We start from the raw sequence: 20,835 nt of genomic DNA on the forward strand, positions 1-20,835 counted from the left end.
TTTTTTTTTTGAGATGGAGTCTCGCTTGTCACCAGGCTGGAGTGCAGTGGCACAATTTTGGCTCACTGCAACCTCCGCCTCTTGGGTTCAAGTGATTCTCCCACCTCAACCTCCTGAATAACTGGGACTACAGTCATGCACCACCATGCCCAGCTAATTTTTGTACTTTTAGGGTTTCACCATGTTGGTCAGGATGGTCTCGATCTCTTGATCTTGTGATCCGCTTGCCTCAGCCTCCCAAAGTGCTGGGATTATAGGCGTGAGCCACCGCGTCCAGCCTTGAACATCTTTTTATGTGTTTATTTGCCATCTGTGTATCGTCTTTGAGGCACCTGTTGGAATCTTTTGCTTTTTTGAGTTTTAAGAGTTATTTGTATATTTTGGATGCAGGTCGTCTGTCATACATGTTTTGCAAGTATTTTCTCCCAATGCATGCCTTGTATTTTCCTTCTCTTATCTGTGTCTTTCACAAAGCTGTTTTTATTTGACTTTTTTGAGAAAGGGTCTTACTGTGTCACCCAGGCTGGGGTGCAGTGGTGCAATCTCTCTCACTGCAGCCTCTACCTCTTGAGCTCAAGTGATCCTCCCTAGTAGTTGAGACTACAGGTGGGTGCCACCACGCTGAGCTAATTTTTGTATTTTTTGTATAGACATAGTCTCACCATCTTGCCCAGGTTGTTGGGTTTTTTTTTTTTTTTTTTTTTTTTTTTTTTGAGACAGTCTTTCTCTGTCACCCAGACTGGAGGGCGGTGGCGTGATCTTGGTTCTTAGCTCACTGCAACCTCTACCTCCCGGGTTCAAGCAGTTCTGCCTCAGCCTCCCAAGTAGCTGGGATTACAGGCGTGCGCCACCACGCCCAGCTAATTTTTGTGTTTTTAGTAGAGACGGGGTTTCACCGTGTTGGCCAGTTTAGTCTCGAACTCCTGACCTCAGGTGATTTGCCCACCTCAACCTCCCAGAGTGCTGGGATTGCAGGCGTGAGCCACTGTACCCGGCCTCCCAGGCTGTATTTTTAATAAAAGTCCAAATGTGTCAGTTTTTTCTTTCATGATTGTGCTTTTTGTGCCTCTCCTTTTTTAAGTGATTAAAATTACTTGTTTTAAGAAGTTGAGTCTTAATTTGGGCCGTTTCTTATTGGATTGACAGCTTGATAAAGCATGTTGGATGGTGGTTACTTTGATTTTTTTTCCGTTTCTTGGTGGAGATCTCTGGGTAGCGTGGACATTAGTTTTCTTTGTTTTTGGCCTTGATGTACATGGCATTTAAAATCAAGTAATTTTACTTTCAGTATCTGATGAAATCACACTACTATGGACATATGGCCCTTTGGTCTTGTCTCTGCAACAATGACATGCTGTTTTACACTTAAAGACTTAATCTTACATGTTTGTGCTTCTCCTAAGTAGAAACAGATCTCTAATTTACTTTTTAAATATTAGCTAAACAAATCAGCTTCTTATTTAATTGGCAATTAATATTTCTTTATGAGTTCAGCTTTTGGGCCAGCTTTCTCTTACAGCTCAATAAGGAAATCTGTGCTCATTCATGGTATTGACTGCCTCAGGTGCTCACATTTTACCCTTGGGTTTTTTTCCTTGTCATCTTGCTTACGGTGGGTTGGAGCTTGTTGTTTTGGGTCAGTTAATCTTTTTCTTCAGTTTCTGATATTGATATCCTACTTTAAAAGATTCACCTTATATCAACAGTATAAAATTACACGTGATACTACTTCTCTGTTTTCTCTCCTCACACCCAAGGCTTCAATCTAGATGGAGTTTTGGTGTGAGCAGATAGCTATTTGAAAGAAAATGAAAGATTATTTCTGTCTAGATTCCTTTGCAGTTAGAATGAATACGCATGTACCTGTTTTCCTTTTCAGATGAATTCAAATAAAACTAATTGTAGTGACACGTCAGTGACCTATCCATACCTGCAGTCTAACAACATGTGAGGTGTGGAGGGAGTAGCAGTGCCAGAGAGCCATGGCGAAACTAATAGCTTCTTGTCTGGAAATGACTGGAGGAGTGAAGTCCATTGCCTCTTGAACTTTAATGTGTGCAATTAAAGCATCAGCAACTCAAAGTCGGTGTAGTCAGAAGAGCAGCTTTCTTGTATTTGACTTCAGTTTATCGTGGTCTGAATTTTGATCTCTGGCTTTGGACTGAAAGAATGAAAAGTGTTTTTTCTGCCAGTGACACTTGGTGTTTACTTATCTGTTTAGTAAACCTTTTTGATGTAAAATAATGTTCAATCCTGTCTAGCAATTGCTTTAGAAAGGAAACTCAAACTTTAGGCAGAGCTAAATATATTTTTTCAATATTCAAACAGTTACCTGTATGATAAAATAAATTCTGGGCCAGGCATGGTAGCTCACACTGGCAATCTCAGCACTTGGAGAGGCCAAGATGGGAGGATTACCTGAAGTCAGGAATTAGCGACCGGCCTGGGCAACATGGGGAGACTCTGTCTCTACAAAAAAAAAAAAAAAAAAGAAAGAAACATTAAAAATTAGCTGGGCATGGTGGCACACACCTGTAGTCCCAACTACTCGGTAGGAGGATTGCTTAAGCCCAGGAGTTCAAGGCTGCAGTGAGGTCTGATCATGCCGTAGCAATCCAGGGTGGGTGACAGAGTGAGACCCTGTCTCTTAAAAATAAATAAGTAAATAACATACATACATACATACATACTAGATTTGTTGGCTAAATCTTAGAGATAGGGACTGGAAAACTTTTCTTTTTTCTTGCTTTTTTTTTGAGATGGAATTTCATTCTTGTTGCCCAGGCTGGAGTGCAATGACGTGATCTCGGCTCACTGCAACCTCTACCTCCCGGGTTCAACCAATTCTCCTGCCTCAGCCTCCTGAGTAGCTGGGATTATAGGCATGCACCACCACGCTCGGCTAATTTTTGTATTTTTGGTAGAGAAAGGGTTTCACCATGTTGGTCAGGCTGGTCTCGAACTCCTGACTTCAGGTGATCCACCTGCCTTGGCTTCCCAGAGTGCTGGGATTACAGGTGCCCAGCCAGGCAAACTTTTCTTACAAGATAGTAACTTGGCAGGGTGCGGTGGCTCATGTCTGTAATCCTAGCACTTTGTGAGGCTGAGATGGGAGGATCACTTGAGGTCAGGAGTTTGAGACTAGCCTGGTCAACATAGCGAGACCCCCATCTCTATTAAAAAAAAAAAAAAGATAGTAACTTAAGGAAATAAAATTAACAAAAGGACTGATTTCTTATGTACTTCTATGCTGACTTAGTGTAACCCAAAATTTAACATGCTATTTAATATGTCAGTGCAACTGCTTTTTAGTTTCTGTTTATTGTTCAGGATAATTTCTTTCTCCTGATATTCTTGAAGTAAATTTTTAGCTTTAAACAAATTCTTCTGTCACAGAATGATCTTGGTTTTAAAAAAAGGAATTGACTATACTTGAAAAGTTAATTTTATTTTTCTAAAAAAGAAAAAGGCAGTATTTACACACCTGAATCCTTAATTTGTACCAGGTCTTCGGCACTGCCTTACTTCCTTGCCGCAGGGCCGTTTGTTGCCGTATGGGGGTGTAACTGTTAGGTTGGTGCAGAAGTAACTGTGTTTTGCATTGAAATGGCACCAACCTAAGAGCTAGCTCTAACTAGCTGAATGTCTTTTCCGTCTTTCAACATCACACCAGCTGTATTAGCAAAGCGATAACTAAACATTGGGTAATTTCACTTCATGCTAACCACTATAAATTGGTTCAGTTGATTGTGTGTGTGTGTGTGTGTGTGTGTGTGTGTGTGTGTGTGTGTAGACTCATGTATAATTTCTACGATGCTTGCTTCAAAATCTGCAAAATGTGTTTTTTGTTTTGTCTTCTCCTTTTTGAGACAGGGTCTCACTCTGTCACCCAGGCTGAAGTGTGATCATGGCTCACTGCAGCTTTGACCTCCTGGGCTCAAGCGATCCTCCCGCCTCAGCTTCCCAAGTAGCTGGGACTACAGGCATGCACCATCATGCTTGGCTAATTTTTAAATTTTTTTTGCAGAGATGGAGTCTTGCTATGTTTCCCAGGCTGGCTTTGAATTCCTGGGCTTGAGTGATCCTCCCACCTCAGTCCCCCAAAGTGCTGGGATTACAGGTGGGAGCCACTGTGTCTGGCCAAAACCTGCAAACCATGTTAAATCTATGTTGTGTTCCTTTCAGAAGAGATGTCTAATATTAACTTGTGTTATACAAAATCTAAAACACAGGCTTTCAATATTTTTTTAACAGTATATAACAGAATTGGCAAATGCCTTGTCTTACTGTCATTCGAAGAGAGTTATTCATAGAGACATTAAGCCAGAGAACTTACTTCTTGGATCAGCTGGAGAGCTTAAAATTGCAGATTTTGGGTGGTCAGTACATGCTCCATCTTCCAGGTATGTAACTTTAGAGGTGGAAGTTGTTTGGTTTACCAGAGCCCTGGGAGCTAATCATGAGCCAAATATAAAATATTTTAGTGTAGATTTTGTGCTATAAGAGAGGTATGTAGCTAACCCAGAAGTACCTTGGAGTAATTTAGGCTTGATAATAAACTAGGGTTTGCAAGAAAATTTTATTCTGTGGTGATTTGGGGCCATTAACAGTGTTCTAGGCCTAGGGTTAAAGATGCTTAATGTCCTTAGAGGCTAATGAGGGGATGAATGAGTCAACAGATAGGACAAGTATATGACAGAGGTGAAGTGCCCATGTGTTGAGGGGGAGGAACTCTTCACCTCTGCTGCTTCCTGGATGAGGAGATGGGGAGATGTTCCAGAGGACAGCACCGACAAAGGTCTAGCACTCAGACTGCAGGTCATATCAGGGAACTTGAAACACCAAATTAGTTTGGTGGAGCTTTGAGGGCAGTGGTGAGAGATTCTCTTTGGTCTGCCTCTGTCAATAGTAGGGATAGTCCTTCCTTGTCCCCTCTCACAGCTGAAGCAGAGATGTCAATCTCAAAACAATTCAAATCTTAAAGAGCTTTCCACATGAACTGCAATATCTTTACTGTTTTAAATTTGAGTTTAAATAAGCTTTGAAACTTCACGTGAAGTGGGGCATTTTAAAGCATACATCTACCGATCAAGGTTTGTCAACTTTGGAGGACTCAAATTATAGCCAGATGACTTGAAAATCAAGCTAGTTAAAAAAAAAAAATATAGCCTAAAACAGATTATATGTGAGGGAGAAATCCTTTGCTTTTGTTACAGAGCACTTCTAACTGTTCCCAGCAACGCATTGAATCTGCTATTGCAGTCTTTTTTTTAAAAAAACTGGTTGTCATTAGTGGGAGCTGTTATCTGCTAAGACAAACCAGAATAAAGAATTATAGGCTTCATGGAATTGCAGAGTTAAACTATTTTAACCGGTTGAATTGTGATAGAAAAGATGGCTTCTTGCTTTTTGAAAAGATTGCTTACATAACCGATAGTCACTTCACTCTGAATCCCAGATGTTAATCATCATCATTTCCTGGTTATTGCCTCAGTTTGAGAACCCGCGATTCAGTCTGTTGGTGGTGATGGAGGGGTTAGATGACCAGAGTGGTAGCTTCTTAATCCTACATCACAATTCAGTAGTGACTGTGTGCTCAGTGGGTGCCAGGCCTGGCTGAACACAGCACCAGGGCTGTGACAGCGTAAGCATCTATGGTGAAGAGCAGCTGGTGACAAAGCAATACGAAACCACACGTACTGTTCTGGCTTGGTGTCTGCTGTCCCCAGCTTTTTTCCAACCTTCATTACAGAAACCTAAACCGATAGAAATGTGGAATTGGTAGCTGATGGCCTACCTGTCTATCCAGTGCCTGCGTTCAGCACTTTTTCCCATTTAGTCAGATTGGCTGCATCTACTTTTTTGGTGAACACTTGAAAATACGTTGCAAACATCATGATGCTTCAACCTTAAGCACTATAATAGCATGCATTTCCTAAATAAGGATATTCTCCTATATACTTAGAACCATGATCACTCCTAAGAAAATTAACAGCATTGTCAGTATCTAATATTTAGTCCATGTTCAAATTTCTCCTATTGTCTATGACATCTTATAGCTGGTTTGTAAAATCAGAACTCAACCAAGGCCCATGCTTTGTATTGGATTGTCTCTGTGGTCTTAAGCCAGACCAGTCTCCCACTTTAAAGAGGACTTTTCTGATTGTGTTGCCACTTAACTTGGACCTTTATTCCCCATATTTGCTGAAAACTGGAATGGAGGTCTCAGGGCCTGAAGAGATTCAAGTTAAAATTTTTTTTTTTTTTTTTTTTTTTTTTTTTGAGACGGAGTCTCGCTGTGTCACCCAGGCTGGAGTGCAGTGGCGCGATCTTGGCTCACTGCTGCAAGCTCTGCCTCCCGGGTTCACACCATTCTCCTACCTCAGCCTCCTAAGTAGCTGGGACTACAGGCGCATGCCGTCACGTCCAGCTAATTTTTTGTATTTTTAGTAGATACGGGGTTTCACCATGTTAGCCAGGATGGTCTCTATCTCCTGACCTCGTGATCCCCCCACCTCCGCTTCCCAAAGTGCTGGGATTACAGGTATGAGCCACCGCGCCCGGCCAAGTTAAATATTTTTGGCAAGAGTACTTCATAGGCCACCCTCAAAATTTCAGCATGTATCTACATCTCCACCCCAGTGCTGTTACAACAGGACAGTTTCTAGTGTCTTGTCATTGCGACCAGGCTCTTAAGATTCTTAGCATATCTGTAATATCCACATGCAGATGTAGAACTCCAAATCGTATTTGCAGAGAACTCTGCATGGCAACTTTTATATGGTAGTGATACATTCAATTTCTTGCATTCTAGATCATTCAGGGAGGTTCTGGAGTTGGACAGATTTCGGGTTAAGCTTGGTGGCTAGCTCTGTGACCTTACACACCTCCCTTCATCTGTTTCCTATGGGAATTTATAGTAGTAGCTACTTCGTAGGGCATAGGATTTGGCCCAGGGGAAGTCTTCAGTGTTAGTGGAATCTTCAATGATTTTAGCAGCTGTTGTGATCATAAAACCAGAAGCACATCAACCTGAGCCTCCCTCTTTTTAGGAGGACCACTCTCTGTGGCACCCTGGACTACCTGCCCCCTGAAATGATTGAAGGTCGGATGCATGATGAGAAGGTGGATCTCTGGAGCCTTGGAGTTCTTTGCTATGAGTTTTTAGTTGGGAAGCCTCCTTTTGAGGCAAACACATACCAAGAGACCTATAAAAGAATATCCCGGGTAAGATGCAACTGAAAAGGACCCAGCGCATCTGCTGGAATTCTTTCCTTATCAGCCTGAACTTCAGGCCAAGATCTGAATATCTGTACTGTTTGATCTCTCTAACCTGTGTTTTGTGATGTTTTATCATTTGTTGTACTCCAGGTTGAATTCACATTCCCTGATTTTGTAACAGAGGGAGCCAGGGACCTCATTTCAAGACTGTTGAAGCATAATCCCAGCCAGAGGCCAATGCTCAGAGAAGTACTTGAACACCCCTGGATCACAGCAAATTCATCAAAACCATCAAATTGCCAAAACAAAGAGTCAACTAGCAAACAGTCTTAGGAATCATGCAGGGGGAGAAATCCTTGAGCCAGGGCTGCTGTATAACTTGTCAGGAACATGCTACTGAAGTTTATTTTACCATTGTCTGCTGCCCTCAATCTAGAACGCTACAAGAAATATTTGTTTTACTGAGCAGGTGTGCCTTAACCTCCCTATTCAGAAAGCTCCACATCAATAAACATGACACTCTGCAGTGAAAGTAGCCACGAGAATTGTGCTACTTACACTGATTCATAATCTGGAGGCAAGGTTCGACTGCAGCCGCCCCGTCAGCCTGTGCCAGGCATGGTGTCCCCACAGGAGGCAAATCCAGAGTCTGGCTGTGGGGAAAGTGACCACTTTGCCTGACGCGATCAGTTAAGGAGCTGTGCAATAACCTTCCAAGTCCCTGAGTGAGTGTGTAACTTATTGGGTTGGCCATGCCTGGTAAAGCTGTTGGAATGAGTATGTGATTCTTTTTAAGTATGAAAATAAAGATATTTGTACAGACGTGTATTTTTTCTCTGGTGGCATTCCCTTAGGAATGCTCTGTGTCTGTCCAGCGCCCTGGTAGGCCTGATTGGGTTTCTAGTCCTCCTTAACCACTTATCTCCCATATGAGTGTGTGTAAAATAGGAACATGTGCTCTACCTCCATTTAGAGACTTGCTTGGGATACAGAAGAGGCCGTGTGTCTCAGAGCTGTTAAGGGCTTATTTTTTTAAAACATTGGAGTCATGGCATGTGTGTAAACTTTAAATATGGAAATAAATAAGTATCTATGTCTGCGTGGAGTACTGTGTAATTCTTTCCACCATCTGTTCATTGTTGGCCTGGAAATGAGCAGGGGCAGAGAGGAGCAGGTCTCGCCCTCTTCTAGTCCTGCCTCTTCTGGTATCTCCTGTTGGGCGTACTCCTAATACTTCGCTATATATAGTGTTTATATATTTGCCGTCTGTCCATCGACTAAAGATACAGTGAAAGTGACCGTGATGAAGGAAAAGTAGAAGTGCTGAACTTAGAGCTAGTAGAGAAATCTGCTTGCACGGCCAATGCTCAGTGCAAGAAACTGGACAGCAGGTATGTCAGGATATATCGTAACAAAGTGGCCAACATAGAGAAACTTAAAAACACGACTGAGTAAAATTGCAGTTGCCAGCCCTCTTGGGACAAAGGAGCTTCTGGTTCTCACAGTCTTGAGCTGAAATGACTTTGACATTCCCAAATAGTTCTTGTGCCACCCTCCCAAGCTATAGTTACTACCATGTGACTAACTTCCCCAGTGTTACCAGTGAGACTTGGGATGTTTCCGCAGACAATCCCACACAAGCAAAGAAAAAGCTCATTGGAGTAGCACATTAATACACTGGTCACGGTGCCACTTCATCAACAACCATGGCTTACCAGAAGGAATATTAAAAAGTTCATAAAGATGTTTCACAGAATTTAAGCTGCTCAGTTTGTCAGATAAATTAGAGAAACAATGGCTTTCATTTTTAAAATAGATCAGTTTTATTCTGCTAGTTCCATAAAAACAATGTAAACACAAGTGTTCTGTACATCTTGCTGGTGAATTCACATAATGCTTAGTTCCCTGATCCTTTGACCTCCTCGTCCTCAGTTATTTTCTGTTTGGACCACCGGCCACAGGAGTGGAGTGGCGTTGGGGCTTAGGAGAGAGCCATGTGGCTTTTTGGTATGACTTGTTTTATTGCTTGCCCTCTCAGCACACTCCTATTACTCCTAACACAAAGTTTGAGATTTAAGCCCTTAAACCTGTAGGTTTCATCATCAGCTTTTTCATTTTTTTTTTGCATAGGCATTACTAGGGACGTAAATGGGAGACTAGTATAGAAAGTGGTGAGGAGCCGAAGCCAACAAATTGCTTTAAACACAAGGTGAAAATGCTCTGTTCTGTCCACACAAAGAATCATCTAATACTGGTGTGAGGCATCTCACTTAGCTGTGGAGAAGTCCTTGGAATTAGATCTCAGAAAGACAGTTCCGGCTTTAAGACAGTAAAATCTTTTGGCAGTGGGCTAATTGCCTTAAAGGAAAGAAGAGTTCTATTTGAAAGACCTTGCAGGTGGAGAAACTGTCCTACAAAGATTCTTGGAGATGTTAGTGGAGATAACTGACATGGGTAGGTGTGGGCCAACCAGGAACTGTCAACAGCCTGATCTCAGCAAAACCAGGACAGCCAGTTAATAGTTCCTTCAGTTCTCTGATGGTCACAAATGTAATTTTATTTAGCCTTGTGGAAGTTCTGCAACAAATGTAATTTTAAAGGAATTGAGAGCCAGAAAGATAAATGCAACTCCTTCAACTACGTGACAGGGCAGACTGGTTAATCTGGGTTCCCGGAATGTGGAGCAAGTGCCCTGTATCAAGAGAACGGCCCAGGGGGAACGTGCATGATGCCGAACCCCACAGGACAGAATTACTTCAATCGCCTGCTCCTGACTACTGTAAGGAGGAAGTCTCAGTGTCTCAGTTTGGATCTATGCTTGGATTTCTTTCTTTTGGAGACAGAGTCTCCCTCTGTCGCCCAGGCTGGAATGCAGTGGTGTGATCTTGGCTCACTGCAACCTCTACCTCCTGGGTTCAAGCAATTCTGCCTCAGCCTCCCCAGTAGCTGGGACTACAGGCGTGTGCCACCATGCCCGACTAACTTTTGTATTTATAGTAGAGACGGGGTTTCACCATGTTGGTCAGGCTGGTCTTGAACTCCTGGCCTCAAGTGACCCGCCTGCCTCCACCTCCCAAAGTGCTGGGATTACAGGCATAAACCACCGCCTCTATGCTTGAATTTCTACTCTTTGCTAATCTCTCTAACATACATGCCCTTCATTGGGTAAAGCTGGCTCAGTAGACTAATTACACCTGCCGTGTAATACAAGCCCCTCTCTGACTTGTATTATCTCATAGTTGCCTTCCATTTGTGACAAGTGCCACGAATATTCCTTTTTAGGAAGTGATACAAAATGTTTTTTTTTTCTTGAACAGGATTTTTAACTCAATGAGACAGTGTAAACATGACAATTCTGGAATGTCTGAAGTTTGAGATAAAGATTGTCTAAGGAAAGCTAAGATTGTCTTAGCTGTTTATGTGTGGTATCCAAATTCCTCTGGAACGTGGGCATCAGGAACCAAGCGATGCCCCTGCTACTGGGCAGAGTTTTCATAGTTTACCTAAACAGAGACAAATGACGCTGACCTACTTTAATGAAATCTCAGAAAAACCATCTGGAATCAGCCCCATCATGTCCAGATTGGAAGGTGTTTGGGGATCAATGAAACATACCAGAAATACTCTTCTTCCCCCAAAAACAAATGTAATGAATGTCAAAGTATTGATGCTAATTTAGATTGTGATTACGTATTAAGTTTTGCTTCATTAACCGTAGCACTGGCCGCTGTTTTGCAGAACGCTGCATATTAAACTGTAGGCAGCTGACAACAAATATCAGCGGAAGGGGGTATTTAAAAGCCAGTTAAATCAATCATTGCTTTTTAGGAAACTGAGCCAAGATGAACCCCCTGGAGCTTTTACAGACAGACCCTCGCCAAAATCTCCCACAAGGAACGTTTGTAGGCTATTTTGTTTTGAGATGTTAACCCATCTGTGATGTCTTGCTGACATTTTAGATTATACATACAAGCCCTATAATGAATAGCATTCACAAAATGTATGAGGCAAAAAATTAAAATTGTTCAAAAGCCTGATTTTTGCTGGCAAAGTTTATCCATGAGAACATAGCAATTAGCCCCCTGCCTCTCCAAAAGAAACCCTACAACCCTAAAACCAATCCAAACTGTGTAATTTAGAAGAAATAGGTTTTCAGTGTGTACGACTGAAGAGTTCATTAAGGTTTTGCAGCTGGAGGTTTAAAAAACCCCACTTTTCGAAAATATCTGACAATCAAGGGCACAGAGACTAGCGTCATGCTGATTCTCACTGGCGCAAACAGCTTGTGGATTGCATAGGCCACCACAAAGGTACTTGTGCCTGCTGCCATTTTTGACTGTACCAGGGACTCTTTAAATCCGAGTTTCAGCAGGACTGCAGACATGTCCACACCACTAGGGGGGAAGAAGCAAAGAAAACAATTGTTACAGCAAAGGATTAAACGAAGAAATTGGTTTGATTATAAGATTTACAGTATTTTTAAAAATGTAATGAAGTAGCTGAATGAATAAAAGTCTTAGCGTCCAGGTGCAGTGGCTCAGGCCTGTAATCCTAGCACTTTGGGAGGCTGAGATGGGAGGATCACTTGAGCTCAGGAGTTCAAGACCAGTCTGGGCAACATAGCAAGACCCCTGTCTCAACAACAACAACAAAAAACATAAAATCAGCCTGGCGTGGTGGCTCATGCCTGTAATCCCAGCACTTTGGGTGGCCGGGGGGGCGTGGATCATGAGATCAAAAGATTGAGACCATCCTGGCCAATATGGTGAAACCCTGGCTCTACTAAAAAGACAAAAATCAGCTGGGCTTGGTGGTGTGCGACTGTAGTTCCAGCTACTTGGGAGGCTGAGGCAGGAGAATCACTTGACCCCGGGAGGCGGAGCTTGCAGTGAGCTAAGATAGATAGCGCCACTGCATTCCAGCCTGGCAACAGAGCGAGACTCCGTCTCAGAAAACAACAACAACAACAACAACAACAACAACAACAACAACAAAAAACCCATAAAATCAGCTGGGTGCAGTGGTGCATGCCTGTAGTCTCAGCTACTTGGGAGGCTGAGGTGGGAGGATCACTTGAGTCCAGGGAGGTCGAGACTGCAGTGACCTGTGATCGTGCCACTGCACTCCAGCCTGGGCAGCAGAGTGAGACCCTGTCTTTAAAAAAAAGTCTCAGCAAACACGTTCTTATTCACATAGAATCTTACATGACGGTAAAAAACAAATATTAATTAGTGTCAAAAATCTTACCTTGACACAACCATGTAAAATATGCCCAAGGAGATTAATGAGATTCCAATGTGCAGTGACACGCCGACAGTGCCATACTCTTGAAAAATCTTTTTCAGTTGCTGTGACTTGCTTTGCTTTTTCTCCTCTGTGCAACTGACGCTGCTGCCTGTTGTCTCTGTGGCCTGGCTGGGATCCTGTGTACAAATCAGAGAAGAGGTGATGCTTTAGGGCAGGCATGGGCAGTCATTACTGGGTTTTATACGCGCATGCAATGTTATACTCTTTCCTGCTGGATGAGAGATCAGTTACCCCTTTCCTTTTTTTTTTTGAGATGAAGTCTCGCTCTGTCGTCCAGGCTGGAGTGCAGTGGTGCAACTGCGGCTCACTGCAACCTCCACCTCCCTGGTTCAAGGGATTCTTTTGCCTCAGCTTCCCAAGTAGCTGGGATTACAGGCGCACACCACCACACCCAGCTAATTTTTTGTATTTTTAGTAGAGATGGGGTTTCACGGTGTTAGCCAGGTTGGTCTTGATCTCCTGACCTCGTGATCCACCCACCTCAGCCTCCCAAAGTGCTGGGATTACAGGCGTGGATCAGTTACCCCTTTCTTACTCAGTGAGCCGAGTTTGAGCCAACTTAGTCACCAAGTGCAATGCAAGCCTGGAACTAGGTATGGCTGGCAGAATGACGGCTCCAAAGATGTCCCAATCCCAGGATCGGTGAATATGTCACCTTACATGGCAGAAGGACTTTGCAGATGTGATTAAGGGTCTTGAGATAGGGAGATGATCCCGGATTACCTGGGCTACATTATTACCAATGTCATCACAAGGGTCCTTATAAGAGAAAAGAGGGAGGCAGGAAACTCAGTGTCGGGGAGGGGGTTGTGAGGACAGAAGCAGAGTGAGAGATCCGAAGATGTGCTGCTACTGGAGCTGCTTATGGAGGCAAGGGCCATGAGCCAAGGAATGCAAGCGGCTTGAAGCTAGAAAAGGCAGCACATGGATTCGAGCCTCCAGAAGGACCCAGCTCTGCTGAGACCTTGACTTTAGTGCATTAAGACTCATTGTGGACTTCTGGCCTCCAGAACTGTAAGATAATAAATGTGGATTGTTTTAAGCCACCAGGTGTGTGCTCATCTGTCACAGCAGCAATAGTAACTAAAACACCAGGGCTCACAAGCTTGGGGACAATGATCCTTTATCAAGCATTTTCTCTGAGCCAGGCGGTCCTCCGACACTTTCTCCTTCCATCCTCACGCCAACCTTCAGAGGTAGATACTACTGCTTTTCCCACTTTACAAAGGAGCAACACAGGCTTGGTGAGGTGAGGTCACCGGCCTGAAGTCACCAAGATTAGAGCCCAGCCCTCCAAGTCCACAGCCTGCACATGTGACAACCATGTTATATGCCACCAAAAAAGGACGGCGTGCACAAAATTAATGCAGCAAAAGTGATGGCAGATGTACTCCTACGATCAAGATTTACACCTGACATCTGAAACACACAAAATGGGGGTGATTCTTGCACAGTACTCTACCAGGACTTGTACAGAAATCACGGATTGCATGGGACATCTGTTAACAGTTATTGAGCACCCACCAAGCCTGGAATGTGTGGGAGAAACAAAAATCCCAACACCACCCGGATTAGGGGAGGGAAAAAACCGCTTCTCAGTAAGAGAGCACTTTAATCAAAAGACTTCTCTAAGGACAGTCCTGAGGCTGGTCCCGGCAGGTGACGAGCACCTGGCTGTAAGTCAGCTCGTGTTATGGGCTCTGCAGCTGGCCCACTTTTACCCTGTTATTTTTAGAGGCATAAGATGTTTTAGAACATTGGAGGAAAACCCTCAGTGTCCTGATGACAGGTCCTTTCTGCTGAGCCAGGAGCTGAGCTTACACTTCAAAGGTGTCATTTCATAAAGCCCTCACTGCCTCATGACCCGGGAAACTTTGTCGCTCCTGTTTTGGCAGATGGATGACTGAGGCTCAGAAGGGAGGGATGGCTAACTGGCAGCATGGACTGGTGACCACCAGGCCTCAGCCTCTGTGGTACTCAGCAGGCTCCCCTTTCCTGTCCTGCCAGAATGACCATTCTCAAAGGAAGGCACTTTTCCAGAACGTCCAGGCTCTGGAGGGGAGGAGGGAAGATGTCATCAGCCCCTTTCATTGGCCAGCTTATGTGACCTCCCGTTTCCTCCAAGCCTTCTGACTAGCCCTGCCACCCCTGGCCAGGATGGCTGTGGAGAGCATCGGTTCTCCCTGATAAACAAGCCCTCACCCTCCTCCAGCTGCTGAGGGAGGCTGCAGAGGGGGGAGCAGCCAGGCGGTGGGGACTGATAGGAGGCCACCTACAGCCCCTCGCAGGGCCAAACACCCATGCCCTTGATACCTGGCCCCACTCTGTCCATTCAGTGGACCGAGTGCAGCTGTCTCTGAGAGGGCCCTTTTCTTTGTGGTCTTTATTTTGGCAAAAGGCCTTTTGGCCAAAAAATAAAAATAAAAAGGCAGCGAGGATTCCAACTATAGAATGAGCAGCATCTACTGCAAGACTGTGGTAGGGGCAAGACATTCGGACACAGGGACAATCTCGGGTTAGCTGGCACCACGGCTGGTTTCTGACATTCTAGAGAACACCCGGTTACTGGACAATTTTCTTCCTTTTGTTTTGGTAAAAACACCCGTCTGTAAGCACTGTGAACCACGCATTTTCTTCCTAATCTTTGGGGAGACTAAAGAAGCTAAAATAAAAGAATTTATGAGGGTGTGACTTGCAGGCAATGGAAAATTTTTAGACATTCATTTCTTCATGAAACACTGCCTTAAGTACCCGGGATGTGTTAGGCACTGTACTGAATGCACAGGACGACGTGACACATCTTCTGTCTGGACTCAACGTGCATGCGTATGTGTGTGAGTGTGTGTGTGCGAGTGTGTGTGTGAGATGCCCCTTTTGCCTCTCCTCAACATTTTTTAAAGTACAAAAACCTGTAATAGAGAAGGGGTAGGAAAGTTTAAAGAATGAGCCAAGGACCTTGCCAAGTCGATCACAGTGTTTGGAGTGTCACCTGTTTTCTTTCACTTGATAAATCATATTAATAATAAACACCATATTGTGTATATTTTGTACTAGGCACTGTTCTGAGTACTTTGAAACTATTGGCTGGGCGCGGTGGGTCATGCTTGTAATCCTAACACTTTGGGAAGCTGAGGTGTAGGAGGACTGCTTGAGGCCAGGAGTTCAAGACCAACCTGGCCAACGTATCTTTTATTTTATTATTTTATATTTTTGAGACAGATTCTTGCTCTGTTGCCCAGGCTGGAGTGGAGTGATACGACCTTGGCTTACTGCAACCTCAGGCTCCCAGGTTCAAGCGATTCTCCTGCCTCAGCCTCCCCAGTAGCTGGGACTACAGGCACGTGCCACCATGCCTGGCTAATATTTGTATTTTTAGTAGAGATGGGGTTTCACTATGTTAGCCAGGCTGATCTCAAGCTCCTGAACCCAGGTGATCCACCCGCCTTGGCCTCCCAAAGTGCTGGGATTACAGGAGTGAGCCACCGTGCCCGCCTTGTCTCTAATTTTAAAAAAAGGAAATATTAATGCATATAATCCTCACAACAACCTTTACTACTGTCAATTCCACTTAACAGAAGAGGATCTGAGAAGCCCAGAGAGGTTGAGTAATTTACCAAGGATCACACAGGGATTACCGTCAGAGCTGGGATCCAAACTCACTGAGTCTGGGTCCAAGGCCTTTGCTCTGAACAACCATGCTATGTTACTTCTTATGGATTCATGAGTGTCCCCTCTGTACCTGGCACTGTTCTAAGTGTAGGGGACAGAGCAATGGGAAAAACTGACAAAACCCCATCCTCAATGAGCTTATGGTCTTATGGGAGGGCAGGGACAATAAACAGAAAAGTAAAATACCAGGGCTGCTACTTGTGACAAGCGCCATAGAGAAACACCAGTCACGGGGGAGACAGGGAGTAGGAGGAACGTTGCAAGTTTAAATAAGGCCATCAGGGAAGGTGTCCCTGAAAAGGTGGCACTGGAACCAGAACTGATGGAGACAAAAGGACACTGGGGCTCTGGAGAGGAAGTCATCTGCCTGAGTTCCCCCTACCTCCCTGGAAGGGGTAAGTGGCACAGGCAGCCGGGGCTGCTAGGCGGTTTACAGGACATGGAATCACGTTAAGACAAAAAGGCGGGTCTCTTCTGTGGCTTTCCCTACCCCTCTTACACAGACCCCCTGCCAAGGCAGAGGTGGGTAGGCCTCTTTGGCTCTTAATTAAACACCTGGCAAATCTGGAGCTCCCAGCTGGGCAGCACACGCCTACCTCCCAACGAGGGTGGCCAGAACAGCCCACAGGGGAGGTGCTGGGCTCTGGCCAAGCTCAGACCCTCCCTGCACGGCTCCCAGGCCCTGCTGGGGACGCATTTTCTGAGGCAGATGAGTTATCTTTTGTCCTAATCTCCTTTGAGTTCTGATCCCACTCGGATTCTGCGGATTTTACCATGCTGCTGAAGAAACGAGGACAGCTCACGGGGGCCTTGTGACCGTATATATTTACTGCAATGATAACCATTTCTAACCTTAATTTGGGACACACCAGATGCTAGGTATGAACATATCTCATTTTACATTTACATTCTATGAAGTCTGAATTATTAACATCCCATTTTACATATGAGGATACTGAGACAGAGAGAAGGGAATTTGATCAAGGTCACACAAGTGAGTAGAGAGGAATCCAGGGAGTCTGCGGCCAACTCTTCGCCACTGTATACACACAAGCCGCTCCAGTGCCAGGGCCCGAGCTGGGGACAAGGTCAATGTGGCTGACAGACAAGCAGGATAAGAGGCCATTCCAGATGAGTGCAGAGAAGACCCACAGCCATGGGGTGGAAGGAGGCCCAGTGGAGGCATCGGAGGCCTCACAGGTGGTTAGAGAGGGCTTCCTGGAGGCAGGAACAGCTGGGCTGGGCCCTGAACAATCACCAGGAGGTGGCACGGTGTGTGCAGAAGGTGCCCCTCTGGAGAGGATCCCCAAGACCTGTGTGCCACCTGTCGGACTGGAGAAGGCAAGGAAGGAAGCCGATGTGGGCAGGAGGCCTGGTGAAAGCCTGGGTCCAATCCCCATCCGCTCCTCACTGAAAAGCTAGGGAATGCTCAGGAGATGCTCGCTGGGCCGGCGGCACTACGCTGAGGCCCGCACCAGCTCATGGAGTTGTCTTCCAAACTCTTGCTGGGAAGGCGCTATTTTTGGCCCTCTAAAAGGTCAGAAAACAAGCTCAAAAGCCTTCAGGGCTCGGTCTGAGGTCACCCGGTGGTCAATGGAGGGCCCTGTCTGCACCCAGGCAAACAAAGAGGCTCCAGACTGCGAGGCCGGGCGCGCTCCGGGCTAGACGCCGGCTCCGCGCGTATGGGTTTGCCATTCGTGGACCGCCAGACTTCATTATTTACTACTATTTTTACTGAAAAAGACCCACTTGGAAGAAAGTGATAGATTTCTTGAAAGGAAAGCTGCTATGACTGCTCTGAATGAAAATCAGTTTTCACTTAGCACCCATGGAAGGTGACAGAAATGAAACATAACAAACAGCACTGTGGGTTCCTTGGCCGCGGCTTCCCTGGGGACGCCTGCTCCTCCAGTTAGATCAAAAGGGAGGAGCTGCGAGCGTCGGGAGGTGTTCAAAACACAGCGAGACGCAGCCAGACCCAGCCAGAAGGCCTGGACAACAACCCCGCGGGCAACGTGAGGAAGTTCAGACCAAGTCCAGGCCCATCTGCAACTCCGTCGGCTGCGCCCCAGCCTGGCTGAGGCTCTGCAGACCCGGGGCTCGGCCGAAGACTGAGCGACCTTGCGTAGAGCGCCATACCTTCCCGAGCCTCAGTTTCTCTGGCTGTCAACTAGGAGGAATGCTTCCTTGGCTTGTAGGGATTTGGGGTTTCGGGGACCCTGGAAGGGCTCGGTCTCGGGCAGCTACAAGTGCAAAGGCGTCCTTGGCGGAGGCGGCCGGCCCCGGGCGCGGCCCTGCGGACGTCTGGGGACCTGGACATCCCCCGGGATCAGGGTCGGGGTGGGGTGCTTACCTGGCGGCCGCGGCAGTCCCCGCGCGCCGTGCGGAGCAGCCGGGCGTCTGGCCTGGGCGGGAGCAGGGCCAGGGCCAGGGGCGGCGGGGCGCAGGGGGCAGTGGAGCCCAGGAGCCAGGTGGCGCGAGGCCGGACCCGGGCGCCCACCCTGCCTGCCGGGCCCAGTAACGCCAGCAACCCGGCCATGGCGCGCAGCTAGGCGCGGCACCGAAGCCGCTGACTGGGGGCGGGTGGGCGGAGCTGACCCGGCGAGGGCCCTCCCCGGCCCCGCCCGCCAGGGGCGCCGCGGCGCGCGCGGTGGGCGGGGCTGGAGAGGCGTGTGCACATTCCCTTGGCTCACCCTCTAGCTCCCCTCCTCGGGAGAGGAGTCCAGGGCTGGTGGGCGGGGCTGAAGGAGCGCGCCCCGCCTCCTTTCCGCTCACCAGGCCCGCCCCTTTGGGGGCGGTTGCAGGTCTTCGCAGGGTCTTGGGCTTTCTAACTGCGGAGTGTAGTTCGCGGGTTTCCTTATTCTGCGGGCACAAAGGTGGGCATAGGGCCGTGGCTTATGAGCTTTCCTCCCTGCAGAAATGCGTAAAACCTGAAAAAGATTATAGATATGTTTACGTGTTAGCTCCAAAGAAGAAAATAAATATGGGAATTGACATTAGTACATGTTTAATGAAAAGTCCTGTAAATGACCCTCATAGATTGTTGGCGTGAATGTAAAGCGAAAGATGGTGTGGCAGTTTCTTAAAAAGTTAGACATACACTAACCATATAACCCAGCAACTCCACTCCTCGGTAGCTTCTCAAGAGAAACAAGGGCTCGACACTCAAAGACTAAAATGTGAAGACACCAACGTTTGTAGAGAGCTTATAAATATTAGTCAATAATTAGGAATGTCCATAAACTGGGACACACTGTGGCACAAGCCTTCAATGGAACGCTTTGCAGCAATGAAAAGGAACGGACTACTGATACATGCATAACATAAATGAATCTCAAAGCTCTTATGCCAACTGAAAAACTCTAGGCACAAAAGTCACGCATTGGAGGATTCCACCTACACGAAGTGCCCAGAATAGGCAAAATCACAGAGACCTAAAAGATCCATGGTGGCCTAGGGCTGGGAGTGGGAAATGAGATTGACTGCCAAGGAGCGGGAGGAACGTCTTGCGGGTGAGGGAAGGATCCTAAACCCAGATTGTGGGGATGGTGGCAGCTGTGCAACTAAAACTCGTGGGTCAGTACACTTAAAATGGATGAATTTTATGCTATGTAAATTATACTTCAATAAAGATGTTCCGGCTGGGCGGAGGGGCTCATATAATCCAAGACCGTTGGGAGGCTGAGGTGGGAGGATCACTTGAGCTCAGGAGTTCAAGACCAGCCTGAGCAACATAGCGAAACCCCGTCACTACAAAAATAAAAATAAATTAGCCGGGTGTGGTGGCACGCACCTGTAGTCCCAACTACTCGGGAGGCTGACGCAGAATTGCTTGAGCCCAGGAGGTCCAGGTTTCAGGGAGTCACGATTATGCTACTAAACTCCAGCCTGGGCGACAAAGCGAGACCCTGTCTCTCTAGAAAAAGAAAAAGAATTAGATTTTACAAAAGATGTAACATTCTGTTAGTCAACTGCAATTCAACTCAACCAAGCTCTTACACAGGCAAAGAAATGATATGAAACATATGTGCATTTAAAAATGTTTATTACATAAGATGGAGTTATAGCTGTGAAAATAACAGGGTCTGTTGGAGGGAGGTCCCAAAGTGCCCCTGGATGACAGTGCTTCTGTTTAAGTGCCTGCAAGAAGTTGGGGAAGAGTGCTTACAGGTGCAGATTGTCTGTCAGGTTGGCCCTATCAGTCCAGCTGTGTGATTTGGAACTAGTGACTCAACCTCTCTGAGCCTTGGTCTTTTCATGTGTAAAATGAAGATGATAATAGTTTTCCCCCATGGGATTGTTGAGATAATTCTTTGACACAGTTCTTGGAAAGGGCTTTGCTCAGTGCCTGGTGCACAGAGAGGGCACACACGTTAGCTGTGATGTTGTAGAAACAGCTTGCCTGAAGCCCCTCTGTCAGCCGGTGACAGTGCCACCTCCAGATGGCATCTGATCTCAAGTTCCTCACTGTTCCCATCATTTTCTTTTTCTTTTTAGACAGAGTCTTGCTCTGTTGCCCAGGCTAAAGTGCAGTCTTGGCTCACTGCAAGCTCCGCCTCCCGGGTTCACGCCAGTCTCCTGCCTCAGCCTCCCGAGTAACTGGGACTACAGGCACTCGCCACCACACCTGGCTAATTT

The 20,835-nt window shown here is 46.1% G+C and overlaps 2 protein-coding genes across 5 annotated transcripts in view; one reads left to right on the forward strand and one right to left on the reverse strand.

The window, feature by feature from the left end:
* AURKA (aurora kinase A) overlaps positions 1-8,318 on the forward strand; it is a 23,454-nt gene extending 15,136 nt beyond the window's left edge. For all 4 annotated transcript variants that reach the window (XM_050745298.1, XM_050745294.1, XM_050745295.1 and 1 more), the window contains exons 7-9: positions 4,255-4,403; positions 7,053-7,227; positions 7,372-8,318. In XM_050745298.1, coding sequence (XP_050601255.1) covers positions 4,255-4,403; positions 7,053-7,227; positions 7,372-7,554 — 507 coding nt within the window. In that variant the 3' untranslated portion in view covers positions 7,555-8,318. The remainder of the gene's footprint in view (positions 1-4,254; positions 4,404-7,052; positions 7,228-7,371) is intronic.
* Positions 8,319-9,328: 1,010 nt separating this feature from the next.
* On the reverse strand, positions 9,329-18,886 carry FAM210B (family with sequence similarity 210 member B). Its single transcript, XM_050745305.1, has 3 exons — positions 18,551-18,886; positions 12,469-12,644; positions 9,329-11,615 (listed from the first exon to the last, which is right to left on the reverse strand). Exons 1-3 carry the CDS (start codon positions 18,734-18,736, stop codon positions 11,399-11,401), a joined length of 579 nt encoding a protein of 192 aa, XP_050601262.1. The 5' UTR covers positions 18,737-18,886; the 3' UTR covers positions 9,329-11,398.
* Between the last annotated feature and the right edge of the window lie 1,949 nt (positions 18,887-20,835).

This window comes from Macaca thibetana, chromosome 10 (assembly GCF_024542745.1).
Source record: "Macaca thibetana thibetana isolate TM-01 chromosome 10, ASM2454274v1, whole genome shotgun sequence".
In the NCBI taxonomy this organism is placed as follows: domain Eukaryota; kingdom Metazoa; phylum Chordata; class Mammalia; order Primates; family Cercopithecidae; genus Macaca; species Macaca thibetana.